Here is a 19,275-nt window from a genome sequence, read left to right as displayed (position 1 = left end):
AGAGATTCCCTTGAAAACTGTATCGCTAGGAATAAAGTGTATTAATCCTTAAGAGATTGGAATTGATCTCTAGGAAATCTGCATTTTTCTTCTTATTCTAACAGCCATGGTGATGGATAGCTTCAATCGTGAAAAAGTACAATTTTCCACTGTTTGATGCATCAAAATTTTTAAATTTCTACTAAAAATGATTTGCCAACACCCTCAATTTTCCTTCAACAACAGCAAATCATTTTTTTAACCTCCTCCTCTTGAAAAACAATTTGCTAGCACATGACAAATCAAATAGAATCAATATTTATTTTATAAACAAAGTTAAACAAAATAGAAAAGCCCAAAAAATAAAATCACAATTTTATTTAAAATTATCTAAATCAATCCGTTTTTTTATAAATTTCTTATTGAATAATTAATTTTAAATTGTATCAATATTTGTTTTATAAATAAAGTTAGAGAACTGTTATTGGCACCACAAATTTTATTGATTACACCCTAGATAAAATAAAAAATAATAAGTAAAAGTTGGGGTGTCAACAGAAACTATCTCATTATTTGTTAAATTTGATCTGTATTTTTTTTTTTTTTAGGATTTTATATGAGCCTAATCATAATTGTAAACAACTACAAAAATTGTTTGAACGAGTGTTATAATGTTGAGATTATAATTTGAGCCAAACCTCTGTACTATTTGAAGAATGTGTTTTAATCTTTAATTGGGGTGTTATAAATAATTTAAGAAATTTGGGGTGGGATAATTAAAACGTAAGGTGCCAATTTACCAATAGTTATTCTCTAATTATTTTATAATTATTTTTTTATATAATTATCACAAAAGTCAAATTAAAATAATATATATGGTCCCGTTCAACACCAAACATTTTGCCCAATCATTTTTGTCCTACATGGGTTAGAAGTTTTGGAATGAGCTGATTTTTGGTGAGGATGATTTCTACAGTGAAGATATCATCTTCACCAAATATCAGCCCATTCTAAAACTTCTAGCCCCATGTTTACAAGTTGAAAATTTGTGGACCATCCATTTTTTGTAAATCATTTTTGATCGGGATAGAAATTTTGAAATGGGCTGATTTTTAGTGATGACGATCTCCTCACCGTAGAAATCATCCTCATAAAAAATCAACCGATTCTAAAATTTTTAACCCATGTAGAACAATAATGATTGGGCAAAATGTTTGGTGCGGAACATTTCCCATATATATATATATATATATATATTAAAATTCAAACAATAAAAATAATTTCCTATCATATATCCACATAGTAGTAGTAAAGGATTTGCTTTGGCAATTAATACTTTCTCTACAATTAAACACATCAAGATTAGAGGAAGCACGTCATGAGCTAAGGGTGTCTCATATATTCACCAAAATGTGGCTTATCCCCTTTTACAATAGATTCTACTTCCACACCAACTTTGTATTGGAGTACTACCCTAAGATATGTGTTAATTCTTTGGCTAGTGACTTCGGTGCAGCAATAGGAGAATTCTATATTTTCTTTTCCTTCTTTCTAAGTCAAGCCGCGTCGCGTTTGAATGAACTACTTTATTCTTTGAACGTTCCAAGAAAATACAACTCAGCGCGTCTATTATGCCAATAAGATGACCTCTCTCTCTGCTCTTTCCATATCACACTCACTCACTCACTCTTTCTTTTTCACTCACTCATCCTTCTCTTCTCTTCTCTGAGTTAATTTCAAAATGAAGCTAAATCTTCCCTTTGTAACTCATCTCGTTTTCTTCTTCTTCTTCATCCATCTTCCAACATCTTTATGTGCCAATGACTGCAGTCTTTCATTCGATTGTGGAGACATCGTAGGCATCGCTTATCCCTTCTGGGGAAATTCCCGACCTAATCATTGTGGCCACCCCAGTTTCGAACTCACATGCCAAGATAATATCACTCAGATTAACATCATGTCGGAAACATATCAGGTCCTAAGTATCCAAGAAACCGCTAAAACTATGACAATTGTCCGAAACGATTTCTTAGATGGTAATTGTCCTTCAAAATTTGATAACGACATTCTCGATTTCACTCACTTCGATTATACTTCCAATGATGGGAATCTCACCTTGTTCTACCATTGCTCTTCTTTTATTAATGGATTCCCTTACAGTTGTGGGGAAATTACTAGTGGTGCTGTTTACGCTTCCATGGATCCTATGCCCCAAAACCTTCCATGTGATACAAGCGTCGTTTCGGTTCTACAATCAGCTGTGGATGATGGAGGTTATACACTCAGCGAAGTTTTGAAGAAGGGGTTCGAAGTACATTATGTGGTTAACGATCCACCACCACCAGCAATCCCTCCTCCTACTCCACCACCACCACCAGAAATCCCTCCTCCTCCTCCCAGGAACAATGGATCAGGTATAGACCTAAGCCCCCCACCCCCCATGGTTTCAAATGATCTTGTTTGAAACCGAGATGACTCTCACCCAAGTCATCTTGGTATCCTTCACTAATCTATGTACCAATCATGGTTTCAAGGCTCGAGTCATCCATCCATCCATCATGAACCTGACAGGTAGACATGGCGTCTCAACTGTGACATATCTCGTGAGATAAACGAGAGATGCTTTGGATGAGATTTTCAAAATCTCATCTGAGTCCACTGGGATTTTATATATTGTTCTTAAAATAATTCGTTTTTCTAGTATTTATATTTATAGTTTCTAAATAAAATATTATTTTATAGCAAAACATCTTCTAATCTCATAAACAACTTATAATTATTTCATATAATTATATTCGTATAAAATATAAATAATTGCAATCCGAATTAAAATTATATTGCTCAACATGAGTTGACTTGTCTAAGACAACTCGGTCTCGTCCACGAATGAGACCATTCAACCAACATTGGAAACCACTCAAGAAAAAGCAATAAAATACTATTACATAAAAATAATAAAATTATAAAAAGATACTTTTCTAAGATAAAGTTTAGGGGAAATTATTAAAAATAATAATAATAATTAGTTAAAAAAAACTTAGATTTTAAAAAAATTGTAATTAGGAACCTTTTTTGGCTCTGAAAGGGTCGAAAATGTGTTTTAAAAAAATATATATATGTAAGTAAAAAAAAATCGGATTTTCAACCCTTTAAGGGTTGAAAATTTCTCTCTTCAATTTATCGTTTTATTTATTTCTCTCATATGTCTCTTCGATTTATTTAAAATTAAAACTTTCGGGCCTTGATCATGATTATCCTACGATGCAGATCACTATCACGATCACTATCTTGATCGCGATCATGATCACTATCTTGATCTCGATCATAATATTGATCACATTGATTAAGATTAAGATCTCACGATCACAATCTTGATCATGATCAAGATCAAGAATTCACGATCACGATCTTAATCTTGATCATGATTAAGATCAATATCTTAAGATCATGATCTTAAATGTAAATGTAAATTTTAAGTAATTTTTTTTTTTTACCTTTTTGTTAAGATGAAGATCTTAAATGTAAATATAAATTTTAAGTAAATTTTCTTTATCTTTTTGTTAAGATCTTAAGATCAATATCTTAAGATGAAGATCTTAAATGTAAATGTAAATAAGTAAAATTTTTTTTTACCTTTTTGCTAGTTGAAAACCAATGAATGAAAAGGTGAAGAAGTTGTTGCTATTGGTGGAAATATTGGAGTCGAGGGAGAAAATTACATTTAGGAGAGAGAAAATTAAGAGGGAAAGGGTTGAAAATCCGATTTGTTTTGCTTACAAAAAAAAACACACACGCACACATTTTCGACCCTTCAAGGGCCAAAAAAGGTTCCTAATTACAATTTCTTAAAAATCTCATTTTTTTTACGAATTATTTTTTATTTTTTATTTTATTTTTATAATTTCCCCTAAAGTTTATTGACCACACCTCTTGTGGAATCCAAAAGCATGATTGAATTCCCTGGAAAGATGAATCATGCCATTTGATTGGACATGGGGAAATGTTAAAAAGAGAGTTAGCCTTTACTTTTGGGGGTGGGATCCTCACGAGAGAATATCACTGGAGTTAGGAAAAAATATTTTGTCACCAGTTGAACAATCGAACCATGCGAAGCCCGCCCAAAAAAACAATAAACGTTATTATATATTAAAAAACAAAAATAAGAACTAAAAAAAAAAAAGCTTTCATAAGTTAGCCAAGAAATATTATTGACTGCACCTCCTTGTGGCATCCAATAACATGATCGGATGCCACCAGATGTAGATCGAATTTTTTAAAAAAGAATTTAAGAAAAACACTTATTTTTCACACGGTTGGATTTTAGTTTTAAATTTGGTGTTTCAATCAGTTGCCGTCAAATTTTTTATTATTATTTAATCTACACAGTGATCTCTAGTGGGCTGTGGTGTTATTTAGCTAACTTGGCAGTCAATATAGCCCCGCAACCCTTCATAAGATTTGAAATCTTTCAAGGGAATCAAGCTGGCCTCACTCTTTTGCTCTAAAATATAAAATAATAAATACCTTTAGTATTTTTTTAAAAATCAAAATTGTGAAAAATGTAACATCCTAATGAATTATTAGACGTTAGCATTTCCCTTAAATCAAAGATTTTGTGTACTTAATTTCACTCTCAAAAACCAAATGAACGATGTCAAGAAATTCATTCATCCAAATAATAAATACCTTTAGGGAATGTTTGATTGCATGGAAAGTCACTTTCCATGGAATTTGAAATCCATGAAAAATTAGTTGTAGAAAATAGGTAGGGTTGGAAAATCAAATTCCATTATTTGATTTCACTTGGATAAAATCATGAAAAAAATATGAGAAAAAAGAATAAGAGGAGAAGGAGGAAGAAGATGAAAGGAGAGGGAGAGGAAGAAGAAGATGACGAGGAAGAGGGAGGGGGGAGGATGTGGTGACGACGACGACGATAGCAGCGACGACGACGGTGGCGACGGCAACAATGGTGACAACGGAGGTAAGTGAGGAAGATAGGGGGAGAACGTGGTGGTGGTGGTGGCGGAGGAAGTGAGGGATGGAGAAGAAGAAAAAGAAGAAGAAAAAGAAGAAGAGAGAGAGAAAAGGTGGTCGGAGACAAAGTCGACGGCGACGCCGATGGTGATGACGACGACGGCAAGGTTAGTGTAATGGTGATGGTGGTGATGGTGGTGGTAAGGAAGAATTGATGATGGAAAATATGGATGGATTTCATTTTCCTACCCATATGGGTGGAAAAGTGAAATCCATGATTTAATGGACTTTTTGAATGAGGTGAAAAATGAATTTCATTTCCATGTACAATCAAACACTTGAAAAATGTCATTTTTCATGGAAATTGATTTTCAACCTTATTTTCCATGTGCAATCAAACATACCCTTAGTCTTTTTCTCTTTCACCTTATTTTCTTATTATCTTTTACTTGAATCACAATATATTGAACACCCAAAGTAAAAATTATCTGGTTTTTGTGCTCCTTTCTTTGTCTACAGTTCCATCGAAGAATGCAACCGTTGTTATAGCTACAACTGCAGTGGTATTAGTTTTCGTGGTTATAGCTACAATCGTAGTTATATTATGTTGCTTGAGAAGGGAATGTTCAAAGAATGCTCAAAATATAGAGATGGGTCCAGAGGGTTTGGCTCCAAAAAGTTACAAATATTCAAAAATCAAGAAAATGACCAACTTCAGGGAACCATTGGGCGAAGGAGGTTATGGTATTGTGTACAAAGGAAAAATGAAAAATGATATGGTAGCTGTGAAGGTGTTGAAAGGAAAGAAAGGAGATTTTAAAAATGAGTTTGATACCATTTGTAGTACTTCTCATGATAATATTGTCAGGCTGCGAGGTTACTGTAATGAAAAGTCACATAGTGTTCTTATCTATGAGTACATGCCCAAAGGATCTCTTGAAAAGTACATATTTGATAAGAAACCATCAGAGGAATGTTCTCCATTCGGATGGATGAAACTACATGAGATTGCAGTCGGCATTGCTCGGGGATTAGAATACTTGCATGATGGTTGTAATCAGATTCTTCATTTAGACATTAAACCTCAAAACATTCTCTTGGATGAAAAATTCCGTCCAAAAATATCTGATTTGGGGCTCTCGAAACTATGCTATGAAAAGAAAAATACGGTATCAATAGACTCTCCTAAAGGAACTGAAGGGTATGTTGCACCAGAATTGAAAGATGGAAGTGGAAAAGCCTCTCCTAAATCGGATGTATATAGCTATGGAATGATGCTACTTGAAATGGTCGCAGGAAAAACAAACCTTGACTTAGAACCGGACGCTAATGAAGTATACATATCAACCTGGATCAAGAAGCGTCTCGATCAACCTGCCAATCAAGGATTGCCTCAAGCTCTAACTGAAGAAGATGAAAAAATTGTAAGAAAGATGAGTGAAATTGGTTTTCAGTGCATAAAAACAGATCGTTCTCATCGTCCCAAAATGAAAGAAGTAGTGAAGATGTTGCAAGAAAACCTTGAAGCATAGCAAATTCCACTCCTGCTTCCGATATAAAATCGTTCTTCTATAATGTATCTCAACATTTCTTTCTTGTGACAGTCAGTTTATCACTCTTTTTTTTTTTTTTTCTTTTTTGGGTGGTGGGGGATTGCCAATTCCACTCCTGCTTCTCGTGAAGCTTTTATTGTCTCTCTAGTTTCTTGTTTTAGGGATCAGAACAATTTGTCGAAATCACAATGTTGCTTCCAATTAGAATCCTTGGTATAAGTCAACGAGCTAACTGAAGTTGACAATGGAGCCTTTTGGTTGGGTGAACTTACGGGACCACATCAAAGCATTTCTATGAAGGCTAATAGAAAAAAAAAAAAAAAATGGCACATTACAGTGCCATTCCCTTCCCAAGAATTATAGATTGCTCCCAACATTATAGATGGTCTAAGAGATCGATATTTTGACCCATTGAACTCTATGTTTCTCAATATCGATCTCTTATCAATAAAAAAAAATATCGATCTCTTATGGGAGCCATTCGGCATCAGCTGAAATAACAGACGTATTAACAAATGTCTTAGGGCCGTTGGATAAGATGCAGATTGACGGTCAAGATCTATTTTACGTTAAGTTAAAAATTATCACACAAATTACAACTCCATCCTTTACTTTTTTCATATTTAGTGCTACCTCCCTCACTAAATATAACCCAAAAGAACAGAGAGTTCTGTTCTCTCTTTTCCTTCTCCCTGCCGACCCTCTCTCTCTCGTTTGCTAAAGTGTCCCTCTCTCTCTCTCTCTCTCTCGCTGCAACTCTCTCTATCGCACCCCCTCCCCTCTCAACTGTAGACTGTAGTAGACGAAGTTATAAGAGCTCGACGAAGATAGGTATTCTCTCTTTTTCTCTCCTTTCATCACTCTCTTTACATTAATTTTGGGATACTCGAAGCAAAATAGGGCTTTAATGATATAGCTATCGAGTTTTCTTGTATGAAATGAGATTTTTTTCCAATTAGGTTTACATTTTATAGATTGCAAGCACGCTTTGATTTGAAGAGGAAAAATCTGTAATTATTTAGGGTTTCATTTTTTATTAGAATCATCACCTAACTTAGACATATAATTGTGATATATATATATAAAGCACCCAACATTCAATATGAAGGTTAATTTGTCTCGACATCTGATTGTATCGTACAAAACCCTAGTAGAAATGTATTGCAAATTATAAGATTACTACATCCATTTTTACAGAAATTTATATCAAACACATTTTCTTTTTATGATTTGCAGTGATGGATCTATTCCAGTTTTAACGCTGCTAGTGGGAGGAAACCTTATAAAGTGTAATAGCTGATCCATGTTTCTGATTGTCTGTTTGTATAATTATACAAAAATAAGTTTTTGATAGATATTCCGTGTTCAACATTCAGGTTTAAACGGATCAGGAATTAAGAAATCAATGAAGCTTAACCTTACAATCGGGCTCATTCCCAATCTTAATGTCTCTGCGGCACTTCTTGCATTCGTATTCATTCGGTCATGAACAAAGTTGCTTCATAAGGCTGGCATTGTCTCAGCTCCGTTTACTAAGCAGGTGAACACTGTAATTCAGATGTGCGCCGTCACATGTTATAGTGTTGCTGTTGGAGGTTTGAGGCTCTAATTCTTGTACATTTTGCAGAAATGAAATATTTTTTTTCTCCATTTTTATAGTCTAGTGGGTTCTTTTAACTTTTAATTATATGATTGTAGGAGGATTTGGGCCTTATTTGTTGAGATTGAATAAGAAGACATACGAACAAGCAGGAGTTGGTACAGAGGGGAACACTTCAAGGAGCTACAAAGAACCTGAGATTGGTTGGATGATTGGCTTTCTTGTTGTTACAAGCTTTGTTGGGCTTTTGGCCTTGGTCCCTTTTCGGAAGGTAAATTTAATTCTTTCTTAAAATCATAGTAGCAAAGTTCGGATTCAGTAATTATATTCTCATAGAAAACATTTTTTTTGGGTTTCTTACCAAAGCCTATGTAGATCATGAATATCCTCTTTTTATACCACAACAGAATTGTTGCTCCACTAAAGGAGAAAATTCATGGTCCGATAGAAGTTCTAGTAATTTTGGTGTTGCTTCAATGGAATAGAAAAGAAATTATATCTAGATCCTGCTGGAAGTTGTAGCTTTAATTACTAATTGTCAAGGAAGTGCGTTATGTTTTTTCCATGGAAATGCCCAATTCAAGGTATACCTCATCCCCTATTATTTCTATTATGGGTTGACTTTTTTTTGTTGTTGTAAAGTTTTTGAGGAGTTTAGAGTGGTTTTCTTTGACGATTTATGGTTAGATGGGATAAGGTGTGTACGAGTATTTAGTTGGTGTTTGGTTCTTTAGTTGTATTGCCTTTCGCTGGTTACCTCAACCAGCTTTTTTTTATTAATATAATTTTATATTTATCAAATAAAATAAAATAAAAACTTCAATTTTCTAGTTATTTGGTAATCTTCAGTTATGAGGGATGAAAGTCATATTAATGCACATTTTTTTGTTCCTGAAACTTTGTTCAGTTGGGGTACGAGATCCGATCTACAGTTGTCCATGACCAAATGCTTCATATGTGGAAAAGCAACTTTGAAATGAAAACTGTCCCAAAAGCCAAGGTATTTTACCATAAATAATCCACCATACTTTTCATCAATTTTAGAAAGAAAGAAAAAATTTGCATTTTTTCAAACTTATATTTCATGGAGTAAATCTATTAGAGCCAGTAGTGGGTTTTATTTATTTATTTATTTATTATTATTATTATTATTATTTTAATTTAATTTAATTTAATTACTGGAAGAAGATATTATTCCTGGATCATCTAAAGTTTGATTTATTTCGGTGGCCAAGTGTTTCTGATGCCGTCAAAGTTTTCCCTTCTTTCATATAGTATATTGGGATAAGCTTTGCTGTATACTGATCCAGAGGGTTCAATCCTTGTTTGGAAACCTCGCAATTCAGGACAAGTGCAAAGACTCTTTTTGGAGGATCATTTAGATCGTCTTAATTTATTTATTTATTTCATCGTTTATAATTGAAAGGCGAAATGCCCCTGAAGTAATATACCCGTGTTCTTACATCAATATTACATCTTGTTTGGTGGAAAAAAATCCTTATTTCCCTGAAGTTAACTATATACAACATCCCATGCAAATGGATAGTAAATACCAACATCCAAGTATCGAACTTTACATAATGGGATAAAGAATCCAACTTTATTATTGCTAATCTCTTATTTTTTAATGCAACAAAAAATGATGAGAAGCCTCTTTATAGAAAGGCTTGCGGCAATGTAATCCATATTAATTGATGTGGAGCCAAGAGAATTTATTTGTTTCTGCTATTACAATCTGTGTCTCTGTTTGTATTGAACCTACTAATGATTTAATTAATTATTGGAAAAATTACTTACATGACCCTTGCGGAAAGGTTTCTTTCTAAATAGTCCCTATGTTTTGAGTGTCTCTCGTCATATTGAACCTACTAATGATATGATTAATTATTGGAAAAATTATTTAAATGATCTTGCAGAAGGGATTTTTTTCTATATAATCCTTAAGTTTTGCGCATTAGCTTGACAGGACATTTAGTAAACTTTTTCTTTCTTAATGGTCTCTCATACTATCGAGTTCATAATTTTTACTGTTGAATATGTTTTTTGATTCAGTGTCGAGTTCACATTTTTTACTGTCGAACGCCACTTTTTTTTATTATTGTCGAGTTAACCATTTTTTAAATAACAAGTGGTGAATTCGACACTGGTAAAACCCACTCATTTTCAATTTTCAAGTTTTGTCGACTAAAATATATTGAAAGATCGACTAAAAACTTAAGATAACTTGTTTAAGTGATTTCAACCCCAAAAAACCATTATTGATCGATTCTCATCCAAAAATTAAAAAAAATAAAATTCCTAATTTTTTACATACATCTTCAAAATGTTTGAAAAATCCTTGAAAATGACTTTTTCTTCTTTCTTAAATCCTTTCCAATGGAATAAAATCTCTAAAACTTGATTAAGATGTGAAAAATCCAATTTTTGGATGTAAATGACGAACTCGAACGGTTAGAGCGAACAGTTAGAGCATTCGATCGTGAGAAATGTGGAAGATGAGGTCCAGGGACCATTTAGAAGGAAAAAGTTTATTATTTGTCCTGCCAAGCAACCGTTGAAAAGTTAGGGATTATTTAGAAAGAAGTCCCTCTACGAGGGTCCTTTAAGTAATTTGCCCTTAATTATTTCATGATCACAAACCCTCTTTCCCATTTCCTTATTTCCCTGGTGGAGAGGATATTGGTAAGCAAACATGAACACCAAAAACAAGAATGTACAATATGAATTATTTTTGGATTATATTTCCTACTATTCGACACTTTCAAATGACCCCATGTACCAATATTCACACAACCCTCCCTGCTGTGTGCTTTGAATCCTCAACTTTCAATTTGTTAAGATGAGATGGGCCAATAGGATTCGTCATACATGAGAAATATTTCTGCGTCTAATTCATAAGTGAGCCCCTCAGTGATTGAATCCAATGGCAATGATCCCAAAGGAAATGATGTCTCTACCTCTTCAAATGAATTACCAACATTGTCTTCATCACCACCCATGAGTTGCCTAAGTGGTAAGGGCGAGCACGTGAAGTGTGGGTTAGGCGCACGTCATGGGTTCGATTCCCCTCTTGAGTTTTTTCTCATAATTTAACTGGGGGACCATGGCGGTGGGTTGCTGTGGTAGTCCTCCCCGAGATTAGTTGTGGTGCGTGCAAGTTGGCCCAGACACTCGGTTAGCAAAAAAAAAAACATTGTCTTCATCTTCATTATAATCAGCGTTTGTAATTGAACTATTGACATCATCCTCACTTGACAAAATCAATGCAGGGTTGGAGTGTTCCATGGCCAGTGAAATGCCCTCAAATGCCTCAACCTTCTCTAGAAGAGCATCTGGCCCAAGCTCGACGCCATCCACAAGTAATGCCTTGCTTGATTCAATTGCAAGCTTCCATAATGACACGAGTCTAGGGGTAGATACCTCCTCCATTGCGGAGACTGGTCTTTGAATTCCGCTATCCGATTTTCCTGGAAAAAAGGCCCAAAAACAGTGTCAGGTCTGGAATTAATGCCAGCTATATATCAAGTCACAACATTAGCAGATGAGGCAGAGGTCAGTCACTATTATGTGTTACACCTGGGTCCTGGACGATCTCCTAGGCTGAAAATTTACTAAATAGGAAGTCCTAATCTGATCTATAGAGTAAATTCGAGGCCAAAAGACATAATCAAACAAATGGCTAGGATCATCTAATTAATTACCCCATTCATTATTTTTTTTTTGCTTGAGATCATTTTGGTAGAACTCGACCTAAGGTTGATGATTGTTTTAGGCCAACAATCTAATTGTTTTAGATCAATCTAATTGTGATCTTAAGTTGGCTTTACCATTTCGTTTGGTTAATATCATTTTTAGTTAGAGATAATGAAGTGGCGTAGACAACACTAAGTTTCAATGCAAATTAGTACACCATAATATGTCATTCCAATTTCTAGTGCTTACCTGAACCATTCAAAGCAGATGCAATGCCATTGTTGGAAGGGTGAATGTCTGAAACTAAAGAGGGAGCTTTGGCGTACATGGATTTCCAATCTTTGCCTCTCCACATCAGTATCTGCTCCTCATCAAAAGACAGTAGAACACAAGGAACCAATACCTGTTGGTGGACAGCAAAACAATAAACAGTTCATAAACCAGATCCTAATAGCTACACATGAATTTAATTATTCTTCATCCAAAATAAAATATCATTTTATCTCATCTCAGATCCCAACGAGGGTATCACATACCACCAGGAGTAACTTTGAAAGCTAAGACAAGGTAGCGTCACAAGTGTACAAAGAGTTGGAATATCAAAACAGGGTATACAAACCTTGAGCTTCGCACCTATCTTTTTATAGTTACTTGCATGCATCCCTTGGCAGTCAATCTTCACCAAAGGGCTTCCCTCAAAAGCATTCCTAACATCCTCAACAAGACTAATGCAGGCTCCATTTTTTGCTGCATTCAGAAAGAAGAGATTAGCAATAATAAACTAAATTGCACCAAGATTTTCCAGAAATTGAAAATCTTAAAGAAAACAAGAACATGAGGAAGAAGAAAAAATAGAAATATGAATCGAAATAGTTTGGAACCAAAACTTAAACACCAATGTACTCATTTGATTAATATAATACAAGGAAATTGAGTACTAATCATATCTTTGATACATCCTTTATAGAAACTTCCTTATCTCAACACTCAAAACTTCTTTAGCACCAAATGCATATCCCTTGCTTGCAACTTATGATATTCATCTTGAGGAAGTGGCACTTGTGCATACCCACGAAACTGAAAGAAACCTTTAGAAGACAGAAAAATAGACCAGCCATGTTTTATGGGGTTGAATGTTGTGCAGTTAAGAAAAAAAAATAGCACTAGAATGAGCATAGCAAAACTGAAGGCGTCGGCACTGTTGCTTGAATTATGAAAGACATAATCAGAAATGAGAACATTCGAGAAAATTTATGAATATCCCTACTAGAAAATAAAATAAAGTCATTAGTGAAGTTTTGGGCCTGTGCATAAAGGATTAATAACAGCATCAATGAAGAGGAGTGCACTTTGGTGCAAATCGAGGGATTTAAAAGGGAAAAAGGAGGTTGACAATTACATTGATGGGATAATAAGAAAAGATGTAAAGATACATGTTTTAATAAAGTCATTAGTGAAGTTTTGGGCCTGTACATAAAGGATTAATAACAACACCAATGAAGAGGAGTGCACTTCGGTGCAAATTGAGGGATTTAAAAGGGCAAAAGGGTGGTTGATAATTACATTGATGGGATAATAAGAAAAGATGTAAAGATACATGTTTTGATTGAAGATATGACCAAGATAGAGTGGAATGGCGAAATAGGATTCATGTTGCTGACCTCAATATGTGGGGTAAGGTGTAAGAGGGTGATGATGATTTTGAATGGGTTTTCATACTTCGAGCAAATATACCTTTCCATTATAAATACCAGAATCAACAAAACAAAGATGAGATGTAAAAAAAGTCATATTGCCGACTAGATAGAAACACTCTCAACTATCATTTAAATACTTTCAATTCCATAAGGTTTTAACCTCTATCCATTATATTGATTTCAGAGGTACATTGAACGACAACCCTTGTGATCACAGGTTGGATAAAAAATTGAAAAAAAAAAAAAAAAAAAAAAAACCTTGTTCTCAAAGATAGTTGATTGGATTTCATGCTTTGGTGTTGATTCTAATAAAAAAATGATTTAAACCCTAAATAATGTTTCCAATGAAAGAATGTTAACTACATTCTCCCTAATAAAAAATCCTACAAATTAGAAATATATAATTTATCGGTAGTTATAAAAAAAATCTAACCCTAAAAATCAGAAAAAAAAAAACAAAAAAAAATAAAAAAATAAAATAAAAAAACATCCCTAATAAAAAAACCCTACAAATTAGAAATATATAAATGATCTATAGTCATAAAAAACCCTTACATAATTCAGAAAACAAAATTTTCGTGATAAAAAACCCTACAAATTAGAAATATATAACTATCTGGTGAAAACCTAATTTCCATGTGTTTGATTACATATGGAAAAATCACGAATTTTTTTTTTAAGAACAAGTACCAGACTTTTGATCCCTCTCCATCTTCTCCTAACATGCACCACCACCTCATTTTCGATCTCTAGCTATTTCTAACCTATCTAAATCTCAAAGACCAATTTACATTGGAACCCTAATCTTACTCTCATTTGGTGATGATTCTAATAAAAAATGAAACCCTAAATAATTACAAATTTTTCCACTTCAAATAAACACATGCTTGCAATATATAAAATGGAAATCAAATTGGAAAAAAAAAAAATCCATTCCATACAAGAAAACTAGATAGTTATATTATTAAAGCCCAATATATACAATGCTTCCTCCCTCTATATATACATGCTTCCTCTTCTTCAAAGATAATCTCATACTTATGTTGTATCCCATCTTTGTTAAAGAGAGAATGCATTTTCTCCTATTATAAGAGAGAGAGTATTGTCAACTGTACTCTCCTTATTTTAGAGAGAAATTGCTGTAATTCTTTTGCACTAGTGAAATCCTTCTACAGTTTGCCCGTGATTTTTACTCCAATTTTAGTAGGTTTTTCCACTTTAAATTTTGGTGTTCATCATTTTTAATTTTTTTTCTTTTCTACTTCAGTTGTAATTGTTATGTGATCAATCGGTCACCATCAACCGCAATTGATCTGAAGACGCCAATGGAGATGTGGACTGGTAAGCCAACTAATTATTCTCACTTACTTACATTTAGAAGTCCTATGTACATTATGTACAATGCCCAAGAAACATCAAAGGTGGATCCAAAATCCAGAAATGCATTTTCTTAGGGTATGCTAATGGAGTTAAGGGGTACCGCCTGTGGGATCCCACTGCCCGCAAGGTGATAATCAGCAGAGATGTGATATTTAAAGAAGATAAGATATAAGGAAAAGAAAATGATAACACTTCAAAAGAAAAATCAGATACTACTATAGTTCAAGTTGAAGAAAGACAAAAACAAGAAGTTCTAGATTCTTCTAAAGCAGCACCGAAGCATCAAGAACAAGAGCAAACTGAGTTTGCAACTCCATAAGTTCGACGGTCAACTCGGGAGAGAAGAGAACTAGTTTGGCACTCAAAGGACATCATGGAGGGAAATATTGCATACTGTCTACTAACAAAGGATGGAGAGCCGTCAACTTTCCATGAGACTACAAAAAGCCAAGAAGTTTTTCTGTGGATGACATTAATGCAAGAAGAAATTGAAGCTCCCCACAAAAACAAAACATGATATCTTGTTCTACTACCACAAGGAAGGAAGGCCATTGGAAACATATGGGTTTATAAGATCAAACGAGATGGCAATGACCAAGTGGAATGGTATCGTGCTAGATTGGTGGTGAAAGGATTCGCTCAGAAAGAAGGCATAGACTTCAACGAAATATTCTCTCTTGTTGTTTGACTTACAACGTTTGAGTAGTCCTAGCAATGTGTGCTACATTGACTTGTACTTAGAGCAGTTGGATGTGAAAACTACATTTCTTCATGGAGAACTTGAATAAGAGATTTACATGCTCCAACCAAGAGGTTTTGAAGAAAAAGAAAAAGAGAACTTGATTTGCAGGTTGAACAAATCTCTATACGGTCTCAAACAGGCGCCGAGATGTTGGTATAAGAGATTTGATTCATTCATCATGAACTTTGGATACAACAGACTTAGTCCAGATCATTGTGCTTACTACAAAAGATTTGGTGATAGTGAGTTCATTATTCTATTGTTGTATGTTGACGACATGTTGGTAGTAGGTCCCAACAAAAATCGTATTAAAGAGTTGAAGGCACAGTTGGCTAGGGAATTTGACATGAAAGACTTGGGACCAACAAAAAAGATTTTAGGGATGCAAATTTATCGAGACAGAAATAATAGAAAGATGTGGCTCTTTCAGAAAATTATTTGAAGAAAATCTTGCAGCGCTTCAATATGCAAGATTGTAAGCCAATTTTTACCCCTCTTCCTATTAATTTCAAGTTATCCTCAAAGATGAGTCCTACCAACAAAGCAGAGAGGATGGAAATATCTCGAGTACCATACGCATCAGTCGTGAAAAGCTTAATGTTCGTTATGATTGCTCAAGACCAGACATTACACAAGTAATGGGAGTGGTTAATCGATACATGGCGAATCTTGGTAAAGGGCATTGAAGTGCTGTAAAGAGGATTCTGAAATATGTTAAGAGTACCTCAAATGCTGAATTATGTTATAGAAGATTAGACTTTATTGTCAGAGGCTATGTTGATTCAGATTATGCAGGTGATCTTGACAAGAGCAAGTCCATCTTAGGTTATGTTTACTATTGTTGGAGGAGATATAAACTGGGTTTCAAAATTACAGTTTATAGTGGCTACTTTTACGACGGAGGCAGAATATGTCGCAGCTACACAAGCTAGAAAAGAGGCAATATGGTTGCAAATGTTACTGGAGGAGCTCGGATACAAATAAAAAAAGATTGCTTTATTTTGTGATAGTTAGAGTGCTTTTCATTTGCAAAGAATCTAGTATTTCATTCAAAGACAAAACACATACGAGTTCAGTATCACTTTGTTCGTGAGAAAGTGTGGATATATATAAAATCCATATTAAAGACAACCTAGCTAATATGTTAACAAAGTCGATCAACAATGATAAGTTTAGTTGGTGTCGATCTTCTATTGGCCTAACAGAATCGTAAGCAGCATGGAAATGACAAGTAGAAAGGATAGAAGAATTATAAAAGTGACTTTAAGTAGGAGATTGTCAAATAATAAAGCAACTTTTGTTGACTGAAGGAGATTAAGAAAAGTTAAATATGACGACTGGATAAATCAAATTTGACGGTTGGATAAGTCAAATATGATGACTGGATAAGCATTAGAACCACCTTCTTCCCTCTATATATACATGCCTCCTCTTCTTCAAACATAATATCATATTTGTGTTGTATCCCATATTTGTTAATGCGAAAATGTATTTTCTCCTATTATAAGAGAGAGAGTATTGTCAATTGTACTCTCCTTATTTTAGAGAGAAATTACTGTAATTCTTTTGCTATAGTAAAATCCTTGTACAGTTTGCCCGTGGTTTTTACTCTAATTTCAGGAGATTTTTCCACGTTAAATTTTGTGTTCATCATTTTTCATTTTTTTTTTTTTTCTACTTCAATTGTAATTGTATGCCCCGTACCACAACTTCCTAACAGTCTCTAGATTAGTTGTGTGTTTGTGTTTATAATTCTTTATGTTCTTAATTACTGGACTATTTTGTTTGTTATTCACATCAACACCATAGTTTAAACTAAAAGTAGATAATGTTGCACCAAGCATTAGTAAAAACACTAGATTGGTTTATCCTTTCTAATTTATTTACTCAATAAAAATTTAATTGTTTGCTTAATTAAGTTGAGTGTTTATTGCTTTGATTCTTGATCTCTTAGATTGTTGTAACCTTCCGTTAGTTTATAACTATACCAGTTTGAAGATTATTATTTGCTTGTTTTATCTAGCTATTTAAGTGAGATATATATATTGCGATTGATTCAATCAATCGGTTTTTCCCTACATGTTATGTCATTTGTGTGCATGATGGGCTTTGTAATAATAGTGATTGTTGGATTGTCCAAAGTGGACGGTTTGAGAAGCGATAATTGTTTTATGTTGTTCGTTTTTATGTGAGTTCACATACAACTTATTCATAATCTAATGGATTTTTCTAACTCATCTCCTACTTTTTTCTTTTGTTATTATTCATGCTTTCACTATATTTAATAGTTGGTTGGCATTGAAGTCAATAAAAAACAAACCCTATAAATTAGGAAGGTATGGGCGAAGGCTATTGGATTTGGAAAAAATAGTACATAGACTCCATATAATCAACATAAAGCAAAACCAATTCTTAATTTAATGGGTTAGGGGGAATTACCTACCTAAGACATTAGCAATGTACACCAATGAAAATCGTATATTGTATGATATTTCCCTTTTGGCTTATTATTTTGATTGTTAATAGTACATGCAGGGTAGATCACATTACAAAGAAAATTCCCAATTGAATACTTAGTAACATACTTAGGTTAGATCAAATGGACAGTAGTGTATTGTACATCAAATGCATCCTTATATTCTAATTATTTCATTTCCACATATAGGCCCATAAAAAGTTCTTCCAAATAAATAAGTCCTGGATGTTGAAGGATGGATTGTCACTAGAATATTAGGAGGGCGTAGAACATCTTTTTAAGGTTGTCTAAAGGAATTGATTGAAGGGGGCCAATTTGGTACGTTGTATACAAGTAAGGCGGTGTTTGTTTACTCTATTTTTCAGTGCTTATTGCTGAAAAAAATTAAATTCAGCACTTTTGTCAAAATAGCGCGTTTGTTTACTCGTGCTTATTGCTGAAAATAAGTGAAAAAAATTCAGCATTATTTTGATGCTGAAAAAAAGTGCTGAAGCGGTAAGCACTTCATTTTTTTCAATACGGACAAGTATGCCCTTTGTTTTTTTGAGCATGGACAAGTATGCCCTTATTCTTAAAAGGATATTACCTCTTATATCCCATGGATAAGTATATAAACACCCCACAAATTAATAAACCCACACCATAGCTAAATTATTTTGTCTTATATGGATTAAAAGTTTTGGAATAAGTTGATTTTTGGTGAAGATGATCTCTACAATGAGGAGATCATCCTCACAAAAAATCAGCACATCTTGAAACTTCAAACCCTATCAAAACAAATTCAAGAACCGTAAATTGTCCCTTTTTTTTTTTTGGAAACTATTTTTAACGAGTTAGAGGTTTCAAAATAGATTGATTTTTGGTGAGGATGATCTCTAGACCATATAGACCATCCTCACTAAAAATTTGCTCATTCCAAAAACTTTAACCCATATAAAACAAAACAAAAAATGGCTATAGTGTGGGTTGTCCTTATTAATTCATAGGGTGCTTTTATAATTACACATCCTTCATTTCCATCGAAAATTATTCATCCAAAATTAAGTTCTTTTAAAGTTGATTTCAAATTTTGGTGACTTGTATGACATTATTATTTTTAATTTGAAATTTGTGGGTTTTTATAAATAGAAATTATTATTTATAAATTGAAGATTATTTGAGTATTATTTATTATTTAA

The 19,275-nt window shown here is 33.7% G+C and overlaps 2 protein-coding genes across 6 annotated transcripts; both read left to right on the top strand.

Moving 5' to 3' along the window:
• The first annotated feature begins 1,619 nt into the window (after window positions 1-1,619).
• LOC147394372 (PR5-like receptor kinase) lies at window positions 1,620-7,093 on the top strand. Of its 2 annotated transcripts, XM_086454585.1 has the most exons (3): window positions 1,620-2,015; window positions 2,140-2,393; window positions 5,476-7,093. In XM_086454585.1, exons 2-3 carry the CDS (start codon window positions 2,177-2,179, stop codon window positions 6,486-6,488), a joined length of 1,230 nt encoding a protein of 409 aa, XP_086310711.1. In that variant the 5' UTR covers window positions 1,620-2,015; window positions 2,140-2,176; the 3' UTR covers window positions 6,489-7,093. The 2 variants fall into 2 exon arrangements, with proteins under 2 accessions (XP_086310711.1, XP_086310710.1); XM_086454584.1 differs by having other exon boundaries at window positions 1,626-2,393; window positions 5,476-7,075.
• Window positions 7,094-7,162: 69 nt separating this feature from the next.
• Window positions 7,163-18,427, top strand: LOC147394371 (putative metal-nicotianamine transporter YSL9). Of its 4 annotated transcripts, none has more exons than XM_086454638.1 (6): window positions 7,165-7,340; window positions 7,746-7,798; window positions 7,886-8,104; window positions 8,208-8,380; window positions 9,017-9,109; window positions 18,287-18,427. In XM_086454638.1, the coding sequence occupies exons 3-6, from the start codon at window positions 8,068-8,070 to the stop codon at window positions 18,353-18,355; spliced, it is 372 nt and encodes a 123-aa protein (XP_086310764.1). In that variant the 5' UTR covers window positions 7,165-7,340; window positions 7,746-7,798; window positions 7,886-8,067; the 3' UTR covers window positions 18,356-18,427. The 4 variants fall into 4 exon arrangements, with proteins under 4 accessions (XP_086310763.1, XP_086310764.1, XP_086310762.1 ...); XM_086454636.1 differs by lacking the exon at window positions 18,287-18,427 and adding an exon at window positions 11,379-11,942; XM_086454639.1 differs by lacking the exon at window positions 18,287-18,427 and adding an exon at window positions 14,767-17,339 and having other exon boundaries at window positions 7,167-7,340.
• The last annotated feature ends 848 nt before the right edge of the window (window positions 18,428-19,275 follow it).

Source organism: Akebia trifoliata, chromosome 9 (assembly GCF_017979445.1).
Source record: "Akebia trifoliata isolate Shusen 1 chromosome 9, ASM1797944v1, whole genome shotgun sequence".
Lineage (NCBI taxonomy): Eukaryota > Viridiplantae > Streptophyta > Magnoliopsida > Ranunculales > Lardizabalaceae > Akebia > Akebia trifoliata.
This window is presented reverse-complemented; position numbering and strand designations above follow the sequence as displayed.